Source organism: Dermacentor albipictus, chromosome 1 (genome assembly GCF_038994185.2).
Source record: "Dermacentor albipictus isolate Rhodes 1998 colony chromosome 1, USDA_Dalb.pri_finalv2, whole genome shotgun sequence".
Classification (NCBI taxonomy): domain Eukaryota; kingdom Metazoa; phylum Arthropoda; class Arachnida; order Ixodida; family Ixodidae; genus Dermacentor; species Dermacentor albipictus.
The window spans coordinates 140,632,685-140,651,767 of NC_091821.1; the positions used below are offsets into that span (position 1 = coordinate 140,632,685).

A 19,083-nucleotide genomic window follows, 5' to 3' on the forward strand; every position below is an offset into this window, starting at 1 on the left:
CCTTTACCTTTACCAAACCCGTCATTTAGTAGTTTTTCTTGTGGTGATTATTTTATGCTTTGTGGAGATTTGGGAGAGGGTTGTAACTTGCATTTTGTCTCTCTGGTTTAGCATCAATCCAACATTTAGACATCCCAACATATCGGCAACCTGTAAGCATTTCCTTAGCTCTTTATAGAGCCTTGCTGCCATTTATTAACAAAATGGTGAACTGGGCAAGTTGGTGTAGGTTCATGTTCACACCCAATTACATTCCTACCCTAAGGTAACACTTATCAGCATTCTAAAATGGTTATAAGTACGAACTGGAGCATCAGTGCATTTGCATTTCGCCACAGATCTGGAGGACACATATCCCGAACTGGTGCTAAGCACTGGATTTATGCTAAACGGATATTGTTTCATTATTGCTCGTCTTCAATTCTGCATTTGGGACATGTGCTCTAAAGTAATTACAAGGTTAATTAGGGGATTTGGGACATGTGCTCTAAAGTAATTACAAGGTTAATTAGGGGACTTTAAAATTAACTAATACCACCCGTGCAATTTGTATTGCGAGTAGTGTCTGCCGCTTTGAGTAGTCTAGCTGATGCAACAGAATTGTGGTATCTACCACAAGAGATTAACAAATCTGTTGCCATTATAATAAATAACCAGTATATAATATATGTACATTTCTTTTAAATCCTTTCAGTTTATAGTAAGCACTCATCCTGTGTTCTGCAGACATCTTGCATATGTTTGTGCTTTCGTTGTCATGAATCATCAACTTTTTGTTGATATATGTTTCTTGAAATGTCACCTGATAGCCATTTTAACTGCTAGGCATTTCCAATGTGCCACGCCTCTCTTTGGCAGTCTATTAACCTTCTAGTTAGTATTGCCTGATGAAATCGGATTAATCACTGTAAATAAATGCTTAGACATGCTACCTTGGTTGGTAATCTTATATTGCCTCTAATTTTTTTCTGCATTTGTTTCTAAACCCTCAGCTCTCAAGGGCATCAACGCTATCGCCACCAGAACATGATTCCATGGTAATTCTCAGATATGTATTTTTTGTCATTTAGAGTAGATTTTTGTTTCTTGCATAGTATACACAGCTAGGGCTAAGCAAGTATTTATGGGCCTTTGTGGTGCTTTATGCGAAGATTTGTTCAGATAAGTGTACCGTATCTTCTGGTGTGGAACATTACTATTACTATTTCACTTTTTTTTTTAACTTTGGTCTGTGATAACGCTGTGGCTTGCCTATGCTTTCTTCTTTTTCGTGGTAGTATCCGAAACAACATGCTACTGCATTTATGCCAACGAAAAAGGCCAAATATTTCTTTTAACTGAGGAGTGATCGGAGCAAAGTGGTAACAGTTGCCTGCACATCTGTCAAAATAGCAAGCATAACACAATATTTTGAAGACTGTGCGCAGTAGGTTTGTAATATAAAATTGTAAAAGGGACGGTGGCCACAGTACTCGTCTTTTCAATTGGGCCAACCATGGCTCTGCTTCCAGTCACAACGCACTTCTTTGAATGCCCTGTACATGGTGCCCACTCAGGTGGGGACTATGCCTGTGATGTCTGCAGTTGGGGAAAAGCTTTACAACTGTGTGTGGTTCTGTGCACAGTTGTAAATGGTAACTGAGCAGCAGACCACCACTACAAGAAAATTATTCACGACACTGTTAGCTCTAATGACTAAACTTTTCGCTGTCTGTGTCAAAAAACAATTTGTTCCATGGCTTTGACTAATGATCAGTAAACATTTCCCTCTTGCACTGATGTGGGGTGCTGTTCTTGCTGTGTGCAAAATGTAGGGCAGAATGGCAAGGTTTCATCTGCATACATGCATGTTCCTCACTGCATGTATGCATGTCACCCATTGGTGCTGTGCATCGCAGTAGTTGTTGTCCTCTTGTGAATCTTGCACAACACATCTATAATTAAAGTATGAACCAACTAGTCTGCAAGAAGGTATTATTGCTTAAGTGCACTTTGCAGAATCCCAGGCAGTCAAACTAGAGCGCTCTACTACGGCAACTCTCACCACCAAAGTGTTGCTTTGGGACAGTGAACCCCTTTAGTGAATAAGTAAATGAGTCATTATGTCTCAAGCCCCACTGTGCCACTAATTATGATGTGATAAGTACTATGTTTGCATGAGTATAGCACAGTCATAAATAGTCATAGTCGAAGGACTTCTTTTTCACAATGAAGTACTAAAAATGCATAATGCTACCTTGGCACTTGAAAATAGAACAATTTAGCATATTATGACATGTGGTCTGCTACAGAAATGTTTGCTGGTGTGAAAGAACCTATGCGTGCACCAAAGCCTGCGCAGATATCAGTGCATGCAAAGGTAACAAATTGCCAATTTCACTATGCTAGAGCTCTAATGTTCTAGCGTAAAGGGCAGTGCCATTTGTTGCTTCTTAGGCGTGTATCATTGTATAGGAGGTTGGACAATTGTAATGTTTTGCTTTCTCATTCCCTTTTGCATTCGTTATGCCTTTTCTCATTCATTCATATTTGCATTATCGTCCATTTATTATCATCAATTCGTATTAGCTCTGATGTCTGCAAAACTCAGTTGCCTGGGTCTTAAGCTTGCTACATGAAGTACAAAATTGAAAGGGGAAAAAAAACAGAGAATGGTCACAAATTATAATCCCTTTTGTCACGGTGTACGCATTTGTTTATGCAACTTGTTTTTACTAGTTTTGTCCACTTGTGGCAAGGAAAAAACCACTGACATTAAGCTGTGGTTAAATTGAACCCTCTGCTTACCTTAAGTGGCTCATTTCAACTCCAATGTGCAGAGTTATGTTACATGAGAAAGTTGATGGGGAAATGGCGCCGTGGTAGCCCAGTTGGTAGAGCATCGCACGGGAAATGCGAAGGTTGTGGGATCGTTCCCCTCATGCGGCAAGTTGTTTTTTCATCCACCTTCATTTCCATTAGTTTATCGTTTCTTTATTTCATTTATTAAGTTCATGCAAATATGACACTTACTGTGGCACTTGAATTTTAGCACTACAGTTAAACCTCGATATAACGAAATTCTCAATATAACGAAGTATTTTACATTTCATCGCCTCTTGTCCATAGAACACCATGCAATTAGAACCTCAATATAACAAAGTGTTTGTATGTGATTTCAATATAACGAAATTTTGCTTCCGCAGCAAAGGAATGCTGAGACAATAAATGGAAACTTCCGCAAACGCACATTGTCAACTGATTGAATTACATGCGGTTGCTTGCTAACGCACCTCTCAAATCGCGCGCAGCACAACAAGTGCGACCACTGCATTGGAGCCGCATCATGTTCTGTAATAAATCCAAGTGCGATAAGATCTTATCGCGTCCCACACACTTTGTGCTTTAGGTGCAATTGAAAGTCTGTGAGGGTGAGAAAGAAAGATGGTAGCTTCACGCACGAGCAAAGGGAACGTGAGGGATGGGAGCGAGCTCACAGTCAAGCGCGCGCGAGGGGCGGGGGTTGTAAGTTGGCGCGCGTCTCGGCCGTGGCTGAGCATGGCTGAGCATGGCTGTAAGCGCGGCTGAGCGCATACGCAGCTGTGTGTCCTGCTTTAAAGGTAATACATCTGCTGTGTGTGCAAAGAGCGGGCGTGCGGAGACGGCATGGCATCATGTAAGCTGTCTTCCTGCACGTTTAGTATTGAAGGTTGCGCAATCTTGAGTTTTGGTGACCCGTTGAGGCGAGAGGCAGATGAAACATTCACTCCCCGCTGCCGGCGCTTTTCGTGATAACGTCGTCCCAGTGCGGTCGACGCTATCAGCTACGGGGGCGGAGTGCACGCGAAAGCGTGGCTGACTTCGCTTTATTCGTACCACCTATGTGAAGATATTGCCAACGTGGCATCAAACCGTATCATTCGTTGCAGACTCCCAAATTCATCAAAATTAATTGTTTTCTCATTCAAACTTGCTTTTTTAGATTGCCTGATAATTCAGAAAATTCTGTGGCCCCTTCCTGTGTAAGAAAATTCGATCGGCAACTGTACTTATTTGCCTAAAAGGTTGAACTTCAATACAACGATTTTGCATCATTGCATCAACGATTTTAACTACTTCATTATCATCATCATCATCAGCCTAGTTACGCCCACTGCAGGGCAAAGGCCTCTCTATACTTCTCCAACTACCCCGGTCATGTAATAATTGTGGCCATGTTGTCCCTGCAAACGTCTTAATGTCATCCGCCCACCTAACTTTCTGCCGCCTCCTGCTACGCTTCCCTTCCCTTGGAATCCAGTCCGTAACCCTTAATGACCATCGGTTATCTTCCCTCCTCATTACATGTCCGGCCCATGCCCATTTCTTTTTCTTGATTTCAACTAAGATGTCATTTACCCGTGTTTGTTGCCTCACCCACTCTGCTCTTTTCTTATCCCTTAACGTTACACCGATCATTCTTCTTTCCATAGCTCGTTGCGTCGTCCTCAATTTCAGCAGAACCCTTTTCGTAAGCCTCCAGGTTTCTGCCCCATATGTGAGTACTGGTAACACACAGCTGTTATACACTTTCCTTTTGAGGGATAGTAGCAACCTGCTGTTCATGATTTGAGAATGCCTGCCAAACGCACCCTAGCCCATTCTTATTCTTCTGGTTATTTCAGTCTCATGATTCGGATCCGTGGTCACTACCTGCCCTAAGTAGATGTATTCCCTTACCACTTCCAGTGCCTCGCTACCTATCGTAAACTGCTGTTCTCTTCCGAGACTGTTAAACATTACTTTAGTTTTCTGCAGATTAATTTTCAGACCCACCCTTCTGCTTTGCCTCTCCAGGTCAGTGAGCATGCATTGCAATTGGTCTCCTGAGTTACTAAGCAAGGCAATATCATCAGCGAATCGCAAGTTGCTAAGGTATTCTCCATCAACTTTTATCCTCCATTCTTCCCACTCCAGGTCTCTGAATACCTCCTGTAAACATGCGGTGAATAGCATTGGAGAGATCGTATCTCCCTGTCTGACGCCTTTCTTTATTGGGATTTTGTTGCTTTCTTTGTGGAGGACTACGGTGGCTGTCGAGCCGCTATAGATATCTTCCAGTATTTTTACATATGGCTCATCTACACCCTGATTCCGTAATGCCTCCATGACTGCTGAGGTTTCGACTGAATCAAACGCTTTCTCGTAATCAATGAAAGCTATATATAAGGGTTGGTTATATTCTGCACATTTTTCTATCACCTGATTGATAGTGTGAATATGGTCTATTGTTGAGTAGCCTTTACGGAATCCTGCCTGGTCCTTTGGTTGACAGAAGTCTAAGGTGTTCCTGATTCTATTTGCGATTACCTTAGTAAATACTTTGTAGGCAACGGACAGTAAGCTGATCGGTCTATAATTTTTCAAGTCTTTGGCGTCCCCTTTCTTATGGATTAGGATTATGTTAGCGTTCTTCCAAGATTCCGGTACGCTCGAGGTTATGAGGCATTGCATATACAGGGTGGCCAGTTTCTCTAGAACAATCTGATCACCATCCTTCAACAAATCTGCTGTTACCTGATCCTCCCCAGCTGCCTTCCCCCTTTGCATAGCTCCTAAGGCTTTCTTTACTTCTTCTGGCGTTACCTGCGGGATTTCGAATTCCTCTAGGCTATTTTTTCTTCCATGATCGTCGTGGGTGCCACTGGTACTATATAAATCTCTGTAGAACTCCTCAGCCACGTGAACTATCTCATCCATATTAGTAACGATATTGCCGGCTTTGTCTCTCAACGCACACATCTTATTCTTGCCTATTCCTAGTTTCTTCTTCACTGTATTTAGGCTTCCTCCGTTCCTGAGAGCCTGTTCAATTCTATCCATATTATAGTTCCTGATGTCCGCTGTCTTACGCTTGTTGATTAACTTAGAAAGTTCTGCCAGTTCTATTCTAGCTGTAGGGTTAGAGGCTTTCATACATTGGCGTTTCTTGATCAGATCTTTTGTCTCCTGCGATAGCTTACTGGTTTCCTGTCTAACGGCGTTACCACCGACTTCTATTGCGCACTCCTTAATGATGCCCATGAGATTGTCGTTCATTGCTTTATATCGAGGTTTAACTGTATTATGTGAATACCTGACAAGAAACGGGTAGTGAAGTGCATGGCAAGAAAAATATACGGATTTATTGGGTGTAGTTGCTGGAAGAGCAAACTTTTTGATTTTGATAATTGGAAAGTAAAGAGTAAACATTGATATTTATCACTAAACATTGATATTTACCCTTTAAAAACGTGGTACAATTGTACTGCAAGCTCTGAAGGGGAGATTGGCCTGTACTAATGCTGCACTACATGTGTTTCATCTTTCTTTTCTTTATGTAGATTGCTGCAATGGTTTTGTCTTGGCAGTCAAGAATTTCCTTTGACCGAAGCTGGTGAATATCTATAAAATTTTGTTTCTTTGGAGACCTGGAGCAGTTGGAACACATAAGCCAGTGTGGTCCACCTTTGGAGTTACACGAGAGTGTGGCTGGGGCTGATGGCAGGCCAACCAAAAGGCTCAGGCGGAAAGTGTTTATGCACTCTGTCTGCATCCTCACTGTGAAATTTTTAAAAAATTTGCCTAGTCCCAAAGGGCATTGTGATAAGTAAGGGCAAAAACAGATAATGACGCAGCATGGTCAGGGCCACAGAGTAGTGTGTTTTTCCACTAGTCAACCTTAAGCAAGATTTTTTGCTTCACGGTGGTGAATCCAGTTTACACTAGTCAATCTGGAACAGATTTGCGTTTTCCACTAGTCATTTTGGATCACATTGCTCTGTCCCTGTTCACTCTCACTTGTTCTGCTGCTGTGACCTTGATTGGGCTGGAAATGGGTCAAGAAGCATGTAAAATCATTATGCAAATTGTCTTCATGTGAATTTGGTATGCAAAAATGTACACAATTGTACACAAATCAGTCTTCATCTAAAATTGGCACTCAAAAATGTAAACTGAAAGCCATGCACTGTTTCCAGAACCAGTTGGGCTCGAAATGGGTCAAGAAGCATGTAAAATCATTATGCAAATTGTCTTCATGTGAGTTCAGTATGTAAAAATGTACACAATTGTACACAAATCAGGCTTCATCTAAAATTGGCATACAAAAACGTAGATTGAAAGCCATGCACTGTTTCCAGAACCGGTTTTGGTGAAATGTACGCAACTTCTAATATGATCTCTCATGAAGCATTTTTGCTCTTCACTGGCAGATTCAAACTGATAGAATCTGAGAGCTTGCTTTAGGATTTCAGCAGCTACTCCAGTTTGACTAGTGGAAAATACCACATGAGAGACAGGAGTGGCAGCTTACCAGATAAAGCAGTCTAACTCGTTTCCTGCTAATTCAAGCTTCATGGAGCAACACACAGGTGGTATTGAAACTTGTTACTAACTCTAGCAACAGCCACACTGTGTGGCACCCATACCTTCTCACAATGCTGCCATCTCTCAATGTATTAATGGGCCGATAGTGCCTTCTTCCAGTTGCATATAACTAGCTGACGCACTTCAGTAATGTGCATTTCACGCAATCGCTGCCAAGTTTTGTCATGTAGGCATAGCCAAACTGGTTGATGGGCACTGTTTGCTGTCATGTGTAAGTAATTTTTCTCTGCCATGTCAGTACAACAGTAGGTTCATTTAATGCTAACAGCTAGCAGAGAAAGTAAGTCGAGTAATGATAATCAATGAAAAAAAGGTCACTGTAGAGAGCTAAATGTAGTGCATCGCCAGGCATTAGTTGGCCGTGCCAAATACATAGTACAATATTTTAGGCAAGTTGGTGCTCTTGTCTATTTCCCTCTGTGGTAAGTGCATAGTGCATTTCTCGCTGTTGTAAAAGCCTTTTCTTTTTAACCATGAATCACAGGGCAGAATACAGATTGACATTACATAGCTTGAGCTGTGCTTGTTCTTTATTGTGTGGTTTTGTCTTGTTTGATTTGCTGTTTATGCTATGTGGTCTTGTGTTCTCTGATTTGCCGTTCTTTGTAAACCAGCTCATGCTTTGATGTTAGTTTGTGTGAAAGCCTCAGAATACCGTTGCTCATTGGCGTGGCCATCAATGTGTTTAAGGTATGGCTTTTTGTTATGCGATATGGACATAAGGTTAATAAATTTGCAGATCCATTGAGGAAACAGCTTTCATATCTCAAACTGCTGCTGCGTGCGTGCGTGCGTGCGCGCGCGCGCGTGTGTGTGTGTGTGTGTGTGTGTGTGTGTGTGTGTGTGTGTGTGTGTGTGTGTGTGTGTGTGTGTGTGTGTGTGTGTGTGTGTGTGTGTGTGTGTGTGTGTGTGTGTGTGTGTGTGTGTGTGTGTGTGTGTGTGTGTGTGTGTGTGTGTGTGTGTGTGTGTGTGTGTGTGTGTGTGTGTGTGTGTGTGTGTGTGTGTGTGTGTGTGTGTGTGTGTGTGTGTGTGTGTGTGTGTGTGTGTGTGTGTGTGTAAATGTACTAAGATTTGTTCACCAAAGGCTGCACTGTCTGAAGGCCATTGCAGATCAAATATTTTGTTGGAGACCAGGTGTCCATAACTTGTTCACAGTTTTATTGAAGCTTGAAGACTTGTAGATTTTCGTAACATACTATGGCAGAGTCAAGTAAGTGCTATTGATGAAGAAATTAGAATTAGCATCACATAATTTTCTTGCTTATGTACATGCTTCTTTAACTGATTACTAATAGGTACAGGAAAAGTTTTTTTGTGTATAACTGCTGTCTCTTCTCCACAAGGCAGCTCATATCCTTCAAGCCATCCACTTTTTCTCTGTGCAGCCTGGAGGATTTGTATGAGAGAATTGCCCTGGAAACAAAAGCCAACAAAATTACGCCTCTGGTGATCAATCCTGGTTTGGTGTTGCTCACTTCCCTAAGGCTATACTTTCAACCATTCAACAATGTGGAGCCTGTAAGAGATTTACTATTTTAATCTTATTGTTATTATATTTCACATTGCCATTGGGTTTGCTTTTCTCTCATTTTGTTGAAATTCTCATATGAACAACTTGTGGGCATTGCATGTTGTCCAGACTTGTTTGCAGCGGGTGAAGGTGTATCACATTGTTCAGGCACTTCTTTGAGTTTCTTACCATTACCTACCATTTAGAGTAGCCAACCAGGCTCAGTCCTGGTTAACCTCCCTGCCTTTCACTCATAACTTTCTCTCTCTCCTTTACCATTATGCATGACATTAGAGCATGAAGTTTGCCTCATAAAATTGAACAATATGCCATGTTCTACAATAAGCTTCCTGTAGTCAATTCCAAGATGAGTGTGCTTTGCCTAGTCTCCATATCTATCCATGCTAAAGAAGAAAAAAAATATTCCGGAGACCTCTGTCATTATTCAGTGACTGACATCTGCAAGAGCAAAGAGCCATCTTGGCAAGCTTAGCATCCCTGCTGATGTATCTTTGAGCAGTTTTGCGACTCTTACTCATAGAGCCATATGATAGGCAACCACTTTCTCTTCTCTCATATTTGCCCTACATTGATAGTCATCTTCAGCACTCCTTCTCTTCTGCTCCTCAGCTTTTTTTCTCTATCCACAGTGACATGAGTTTGATCCCTGGTGGTGGTGGTTTGGTGATCTTTTGTTTTTATTATCCTGTCTGGCCATGACTTCAGCTTTATGTGACTGCCGTGACAGTAGTCTGTAGCAACTAGTTGGCTGATGCCCTTTTTGGCTTACCACCACCAATGGCCATCGACTGGCTTTTTGGCTATGCACCACCCCGTTTCTATTCCCAAGATGGCTTTTTGACATCGAAGTTTTGTTTGTTTCACTGATACGAACACAAAGAGCCAGCATGTTCCAGCCATAAGCAACAAACATACCACTATCAAACATGCACTGCCAGGAGGGGCCAAATTCAAATGTGAATTATTAGAGTCTACCCAAACTTGCTGCACAAATGCATACACTGTTGTGACAGGTGTAGGTATTTAACATCTAGCATGCTGCACAAACATGTCCTTTTGTTGGCAGTGTGTATCGGCAGGTCTCCATTACAAAAGCAGTGCAAGTTTTCACCTGCTCTAGCATGTTGCACAAGTGTGCACCTGCAAGGCTGGTTGGTTGAAGTGGTGACACACAAAACACAAATGTATGTGGATGTGCCAGGATGGGTGAAATGTGCAATGGTCATGGGCTGGTGCGTGTATACAAATTCCTTCTTGGATGCGTTAGCTGCTGCGTTTTTAGGTTGTAACTAACTGATGTATAGAAAAAAAAAACTTAGATGACTGAGCAAAATTGTGTGTCATATGCTGTGTTTGTCCAAATGGCTGTTGCTAAGAAGCTGTATGCATGTTGGGCTCAAAGTACGAGGATACATAGGCACCGACTACGGGGGGATCCAGGGTCTGAGCCCCCTCCAAAGCTTTCCAGTGGGGACAGAGCCCCCCCCCCCCTTCCCGGCTATGAGTCAAAATCAGAGTAGCCATACACAACAGCGTTATACTCGGGCTCACTATTAAAAAAGGCGGGCTGCAATTTTGCCGGAAAGGCAAAGCAATATTATTGATAGCGAAGTATAAAAGAATTACTCAGAGGAAGATTATTACTGTACAAATTCATGTAAAGGCTGTACCCGTGTAAGGGCTGTACCTGGGTAAGGGTTGCACCCTAACTTGATTGCAAATATTTTTAAAAAATCCATCCAAGACGCTATCGCATTCAGTGTGCTGATTCTGATCGTGCTCAACAGCAAATTTTCACATGCAGCGTACTTTTGTGCGTAGCTACTAGATAGCAAGAGGAGGCAATCGCGGCGGTTTACGGCGGATTTCGTACTCATAGTTGGTGAAATTAGATCAAATGACCTAGTCCCATGTGAGGCTTGTAAAAATTGCGACAAAAAAGTGTGGCCCTTACATGAGTCTATACATGAGTCATATAGGCTATATAAACTGTAGTAAACCTTCACTTACTAATTAAAATAACAAGCATAGTGTAATGCACGGACATTGCAAACCTGTAAATACCTCACTGGATGACCATGAACACTCGCTGTCACAACGATGCCATTATGAAGAATGCCGGCAGCAGGGGTGAACGATTCTTACAGCGGTGTGATCCACCGCAACTCCAAAAATCTGATTTGTCCTCATCATCTGCCTATTATTATGTCCACTACAGGACGGCCTCTTTCAGTGATGTCCAATTTCCCCTGTCTCTAAACTTAGATACGTGATCTCCAACACTAGGGGCGCGAAAAGACAGCCCGGGAAGGTAGACAGCACACATGAAGTTTGCAGCTGTCCCTGCTTGCACTTTATCATCGCAACCACCAATGATTACTAGTAGTTAGGTACAGCACTCTGGCCATGTAAGCGTCCACCACGCACAGTCATTCACAGCTACAGTAGGGTTAGACTAGAAGACGCATGCTCTCCTTTCCAAGCATGTTTGATCATGTGACCTCCAAGTAATCTGAATATTGAGCGCATGGGAAGATAATGCCCATCAAGCAGCTGTCCTTTTCGGCTTGCTGTTACGTGCTTTCTCTTGTACCCGCAGTGTATGGGTCGCTCATTCATATGGCTTTTCGACTTTATACGGAACATTTCGGCGATGACGACAGTGAAAATTTACCTTGAGCATTGATATAATTGCTATTTCAATAAAACTATAGAAATAGAAAACATGCGCTGAGCTCGCTTCTACCGCGGCTATGGACATTGCATTGTGCACCGGCTACAAACACAGCATGAGAACCAATGCCAAAGCCAATAGTGAGCAAGTCACTTATCGGTACTTCACCAGAACCCATCTGAAGCTTAGAAGGAAGCGTATTTTCCACTGTATAAGCCCGAGCAGAAACATAACACTAGGCGCGCAGGGAAAGTGCACAAGGCGTTGTATGGCTTTTTTCATTGATGTGTATTCGTGTAACTTAATACGTAAAAAACATCCATATCTCCCTAACGTGTTTAACTGAATCCGCTTGTCGCATGGCCCATCTGAGAGGCACCAGTCTTTTGGTGGCACGAGGGGACTCAGGATATATAAATGTATGTGTATACAGTAAAAGCTCGTTAATTCGAATTCTGCAGCGATGCTGCAAAAATTCGGATTATACAAATTTCGAACTAATGAAAGTTGGAGAAAAAAATCGCTCGGTTAAGGTGCGTATATAGTCTGACGTGGCGTGAGCACGTGCACACACTCGCTACTACGTCATGTTGGCGTGAACAACAATGTCTATACTTCAAAGCACTGGCGCAGCCAACGTAACCGGATGCGGCCAGCGCGGTCCGACATGCCCAATATCAAGATGGCTCTTGCTCCATCCGCGCATTCGTCCCACCGACTGGCACAGAGAAAAAAAAATGTCACAGTTTCGCCTGAAAGGCGAAGCATTGATTGTGATAGAAAATTGGTAGATAGCTATACGAAGTAAGCATAGTAGTTTTATTGGCTGTATAAATTTGTGAACATTCGCTTACTAACTAAATTAACAAGTACGGTGTCACGCAAGCTCAGGTAAACATGAACACATCTCGCTCGATGACCGCAGAAACTCGCTGAAAAACGCTGGAGTGAACAATCACGGCAGTAGCAGCAAGCAAATGGACCTTCGTACAGCTCACTTTAATGCGAACGAAACATAGAAAGCACATTGCATACGAAGGTACCGGCACTACGCGCACTCTGCAAACATTGCAGATTGCTTTGAAGATGAGTCCCACGCAAACGCACAGTTTGGCTACGTTGCAGATCGCTTTCAAGACGTAGCGCCCGCATAGCCATGCACTAAGCAGCAACCGCCGGAGAAGAATTTCCCCCCCTCCGCTTCACCCCTGTGCCTCACGCGCGACAAGATAGGGTGCGTATCCACCCTGCCTTTATCACTCACGCACGCGAGATTGAGCTGCGTTCGCTGGCTCACCCTTGCATGCTTTCACTCACACATACAGCATACAGTGCATGGCGACTATTTTATCGTCCTTGAGCTTTATGTGGAACCTCACGGGAGAGAAGCAACCTGCAACAGAGGTGTTGGCCATGCCATTGCCAGGCACAAATGCCTCTCTCTCCAGTCAGGCCTAAACAAAGGGCCGCAGATGAAAAATGCAAAGCTGTGTGGCTTGCTCGGCGACGCCAGCGTTGCCAACGTGCTCTAGTGAACTAGCACTCTCTCCATCCACGATGGCGCCGAGTTTGAATTATCAGTTGCAGTGCGGATTTCAGTGTGAATTAGTGGAAGGTGTTACATATTGCTTTGAATACATTCCTGGACAGACCGCGGTGGCTACTTCGAATTATCCGAAATTTCGAATGAACAATTAGTGAATTAACTAGCTTTTACTGTAGATGGGTGGGGTTCAGAAACCTGCCTCCCCCCCCCCCCTTCTCGGAATAATGAAAGCTTTCTGCCTATGCGTGGATATATTATAAAGGTTGCTTTAATGCAAAAGCATTATATGGCTCATGGAGTGGAAAATCTGGCAGTTTGGCTTAGATTGCACAAAAAGTCATGTCGTCACAGACATACCCTTGTGCCACTGCTTGCAGTTTGTTGTCGTCCTCTTCTACAGCTGGCTCCGATGGCACTCATCATGCCAGCATTCCCATACCCCACTCATCGCAGTGCTGCCAGTTGGTGCAGTGATTTCGGTGTTTAAAATGTTGTTTACTTGCGTACATACCGTAGCATAAGTTTAGTAATTTCTTTGTTATACAGTGAAACCTCGTTAAACCTCAGTTGCCTGGAGCTCAGAAAAAGTACGTACTAAATGGTAGTACTGCTTAGCCAAAATAGCATGAGATTGTCCGCTTACCTGTCAGAAACGGAACTCGGAGAGAGTGCGATCAAAGGGGAAAAAAAACCTGCAGTGTCTATTCACTTCGCGTGACAAAAGTGTTATTTTCTTTTGATGCCGCGGCGGCCTAACAGCAACAACCGCAGCCTCAAACTTACTGAAGCTGCGAGCCAGCTTTTCAGCTAGCCCCTCTTCTCGGCAAACACTCGCATGGCAGATGCCTCGTTGGCATTGCATATCCTCCGTGCACAGGCACCGTAGTGCTGCAGATGTCACGGGGTGTCTTTTTCATTGCAGGGTGCTGTTCTCGTCATGACGATTGCATTCATAAGGCTGACATAACGCACAGCTTCTACCACTGTCGGGCTTGAATCGCCCATGCTGTCGCTTTCCGTGTCATCCTCATCACTGTCGCTCAGAAACAACAGAGGCAACAATGGTGAAAAGTCGAACCTCATAGCCGACATCTCTTTGCAGTCGCAGCAGCGCTGCCGAGGAACTGCTGCTTTGCATTCCAAATGCCACACACCGTAGTCAACAGTAGATCCCTGTCGCGTGCCAGCGCGAACTTCATGTCACTTTTGATAGCATGAACAATGTCTCATTTTTTTTCTATGCTGAGCACCCAGCGTCTCTTTTATCTGAGCTTCGGCATGACGCGAGTCCTTGCTTGCACGACGCCACAACGCTCTCTGGCATGATGTTGATGTTGATGTGGCTTCATGCGCAAAAGCACAGGGCACTTGGAGGCTGTTGTTCTGATCCGTGGTTCTGATCTCTGAGGCTTGTTGTTCTGTCGGGCCGCCCGATGGAGACGACGCACCACCGTGTTTGTGCGACGAAAAGTGGAAACGCTACGTGTTAACAGACACATACGCAATAAGCTGGTATGGTTTATGCGGATATAAGACACATTATGTTCAATGGCCGCAGAGTTGGGGATTTGACTTTACTACTTTTAAAACGAAACTACTGTTTAAGCGGGTACGGTTTAATGAGGTTTTACTGTATTTAGTTTCTGTTACTGAGTGAAATTGCGTGCTACTGAAGACAGTTCACATTCGCTTGGCTTATAAATCCTCTATATACGTTTATGCCCCAAGAAAGAAAAAAAAATGGCATAGTAGCCTCATGTAACCTGACTGTTACATGTCAGTCTATCCACTTTAGGCCTGGCAATGCTCTTTCCATAATCAATGTGAGCAGCAGCCTGTGAGGGAGTCACCAGAACACCCTTATTTTATGTATTGATATTTTTTTTCCTTGTAACATAAACCTTAATGGTACCAGCTGTGACATTGGTCATATTTGGAGAGGAGTTGCATTGCACGTTGAGGTGATTAAAGCATTGAATATTGGTTTACACATCTTGTTTCCAGTGGCCGCACATCAAGATCAACCTTCGGGAGGTGAAGAGAGTCATTAGGCGTAGATTCCTTTTGAGACATGTGGTGAGCATTTGCCCGTTATCTTTATTTTTTGAGTGTCATTATAAGAACTCTTGGCAGTAGATATTACTGCATGGTGCAGACTTGAAATCAAATTGCTATTATTAAAGCCTACTTCATGCAGAGGCATAATACTTGGGGCTGTCAAATTTGTAGCTTCATGCTACTGTTAGGTGGATGACAATTTTCCCTTTCACACTTGAGGCCGTGAAAAATATAAGTTCGAAAATAGCATGTTTGAGTTGTTTTACAGCAACTTGAAATTTCTTAAAATGCAAGCCTTTACTGCGAATCTTCTTTTTAAAGAGAAAAATGATTCCATGTGTATTAGTAAATTACCTGCTCTACAATACGAAAAACACCATTCTTACTGCGAGAAGAGATTCGGTAAGCCAGAAAAGATGCAAAACGAAAAGGTGGGTGGTGACACCGCCTTGAAGTTCCCCTGCCAGCTTGCCGTGATGTCATGGATTTTGACGATGTCTGCTGGGGCTTAGTTAATTGTTTATTGGTAGAAATGGTCTACATAGTGTGTTCTAGAGGAGCCAGAGATTGAACATGGCAAGTTTCGAGAACTTTTTCTTCGCCAACGCGGCCTAAAAAAAAAAAAGAAAATACTTTGAAATTCGCGGTGTCACACTAATTTACCAGCTCTAGAGTTCCGCCACAATATTTAAGAACTTTTTTAGTTTAAGTTTAACCTTCATTCTCTCATCTAATATTCAACTTATGGCAAAATTAACAATTCAGTTTCCATAGAATATACTTTATTAGTGTAAACTGACTTAAGGGTTTCTCTTTAGTGTCTCTTTAATGATTATTCTGTTCCCACTGTTCTACTTTGCACATTTCCAAGCCTTTTACCTGCTCTTTCTGTTGCCAAGCTGACTTTTATTGGTGCACAAACAATACACAATTGTCCTCGTTAGGCACTCGTTTTAATGAAAGTTTACTTTTGTTGGCATGTAGGAGGTGCATAATTAGTTAGCTACCTAAAGGGCCCCTCACCAGGCCCCATAGCAAATTTTGGTTATATGCTGGAAGTTGTTACGTGTCCTCTAGGGAGCGTTCTGCCGCAAAATATGTTTCCAGTCTGCTTATTATTAGCCGAAATAGAAATATTTCAGTGCTGCAAACCCATGATTTCAGCAGGCGAGCTCCACTGTATAGCTAGACTCCCTCTCCACTCGCCCTGTCTAGCCTGCGCAAGCAAAATTAGTTTCCTGTGTTCTCCCATGCCGGACCTCGAGGATCGCGTGACACGTGTCACAGGCCCTGCCTTCACATTTTTTTCTCCTCGCTTTTTTTTTTTTGGCGATGCGCACTTCCGCTGACAGCGTTTCGCGTAGCGCACAAGGACACATGACTAGTGGTATAATTCACTGCTGCACAAATTATATAAAACTTATATATAAGAGCAGGATCGCGCGCTGGGACGCGGTAGAAAATGGCATAGTTTCGGTACCTGCACACGTGACCGCATGACCGTGAGAACAAGCAGACGAAGCAGAACACATCTCTCTTGCTTCGGTGCAAAGTAAAGCAAAAGACATGTAGACATTCTGTTTGTGTGTTTTATTATTTCTCAACTTCAGTTGGTTAGTTCAAGCAACAGATCACTCAAATAACAGATGGTGCCTTGAATAACTCTCAGTCGCATGTCGACATCACACTGTGGACTCGAGTACGTAGGCACAGGGATGCGAGTGCGTCATCCTCCGGCTTGGTGCGCGGCGGCTCTGAGAAGGAAAAATGGCATTCGGTTTGAAATTTCAGATCTTTCCGCAGCGCGTAGCGATGTAATACTTTGCAGACACGATCGTTATCATGCAATGTATGCTCTGCGCTTGTCAGCTCAAAATGGCCAGACATGGTGAGGGGCCCTTTAAAAGGCACAATGAAATGTTAGGAAACTTGCTGATTGCTTCGATGCATGTTAGAATCTGTTCATCCCATTGCTCATAGCAGCTTCAAAGTGTTATGGTTGTGAAATGTAACAACTATGAGTCAACTTTCTCATGTGGTTGTTTCTACACATAATTTGAACCATTTTTGTTGTTGTTCTTTTGTTTATCTTCATGCCTAGCAGTGAGACCACTTCCACCATCCACTTAATTTTTCTTCTTTTTCATCTGTGTTTTGTCATTTCATTGCTGTTTTCTTACTCTGGCTGTAAATATAAAATACACTGTCTCACACTAAAGTAAAGACACAAAAGAATGCGAGGCAAATATTTATTCTATACTTTTATACAAGTTACTCCAAGGTATAGGCTTATGACAGTTGAATGGTATTCAGATTTTCAAGACATTAAGGTACTGTTTGCTGTACCTACCCCTACAAAAAATATGTTCAGTAACTTCGCCACATATCAAAGAGCTTGTAAAACACAGCCTTAAAGCATTTCATAGCAGGGCTGGGCAAAGAGATGTTGCAGCATTGACGTCGAGGAAGGTGAGGAGAACAGCGGCTGGCTAGGAACAGGCCATTGCATAGAAAGCGAAGCTCAGATCACGAGTGGCTGGCGCGAGGTAGCCGGGAGATTCTTCCGCCGAGGAATGACCATTAGCTAGGGCCCTCTTCTAAAAAAAAATGTACTCCTGTTTATTGTGGGTCATTGTCATCACTGATTTTGTATGCCACAGATACTTTGAAATTATATCATAATAGTTAAATACAGGTACAAGATACCCAGGCAACAAGTATTTAACATGCAGATACAAGATATATATATATATATATATACATATACACACACACACACATGCCATTAAAGAAAATGGAGAGTTCAAAAAGAACCAAACTACACTGTCCTGCGACCCATGTTGTTAAGCTGTCCAAGAAGACTCACTCTACTTGTTGCATGAGGGCGGGACCATGGCTGGTATAGGCAGTGTATCACATTACTCCAAAGCAGCGAGCAGCTTCCCTCTGGCCGATGTGCGCTCTCGTGCGCTTTCTGGAGCCTGCACATTCTGTTGTGCCGTGCCAACCGGCATACACCATGTTTGTACTGCTAGGAAATAAACAGTTGTTTATTTACGAAAATGTGTTAAATTGGCGACGAGGAACTAGCGAACCTACAAGATGGACAACGGAAACTTGGGCCACATACAGGAGTTCTCCTATGGGGGAAACTGGAACACATGGTGTGAATGGCTGGAATTTTTCTTCGAGGCTCACGACATCACTTGCTCCAAAAAGAAGCATGCCCTTCTCCTTACATCCTGTGGCGAGTCCATGTTTGACATCGTGAAAGCCCTGCTTGCACCACAGCTACCTTTGGAGGTCGAGTTTGAGGCTATACTGCAATACCTCAACAAACACTTTCACCCAAAGCCCAACGAGCTGCTGAGCTGCTTCCATTTCCATCAAAGAAGCCAGGCACCGAGAAAATCAACACATTGCACACGACTGCAACTTCTGAACAAGCCTGACGTGGACACTGCCAACTTCTACGTCATCAGCAGCAGGCACGGCCATAGCCCTCAACATGGCCATGTCAGCGATACCAGCTAGAGCTGGTGGGAGGTGCTCTACGCTGCCCCTGGACTTCATACTCTGAGATCGCTTCATATGTGGAATACGAGACAGTCACCTCGAACAACGCCTGCTGACTGAATGTGACATCACATTCGATCGTGCTTTCACCCTCGCCTTGTCAGCAGTGTCAGCGGTACAACAATAGATGCAGCTTCACGCTGGCAAGCGAGAAGGCACAGTACAAAGCACTGGAATTGCAACTCCATGCAAGCGAAATGTGAGCAACAAGCATTGTTGCCATTTCACCGGAGTGCATTCACCAGATGATTGCAAGGAAAAATCATCGAAGTTCGCATATTGCTCAAAAAAAGGCCACATCGCCATACCTTG

General features: G+C 43.3%; 1 protein-coding gene across 2 annotated transcripts in view; it reads left to right on the forward strand.

Annotated features, from left to right (window-relative positions):
• The window catches only part of LOC135900045 (protein FAN-like), a 119,845-nt gene that overhangs the window by 13,769 nt on the left and 86,993 nt on the right, over window positions 1–19,083 (forward strand). For both annotated transcript variants that reach the window (XR_010563775.1, XM_065429466.1), the window contains exons 7-10: window positions 993–1,037; window positions 6,342–6,394; window positions 8,772–8,904; window positions 15,142–15,213. Coding sequence is in view for 1 of the 2 variants with exons in the window: in XM_065429466.1 (XP_065285538.1) it covers window positions 993–1,037; window positions 6,342–6,394; window positions 8,772–8,904; window positions 15,142–15,213 (303 nt within the window). In the remaining variant the exon portion in view is untranslated. The remainder of the gene's footprint in view (window positions 1–992; window positions 1,038–6,341; window positions 6,395–8,771; window positions 8,905–15,141; window positions 15,214–19,083) is intronic.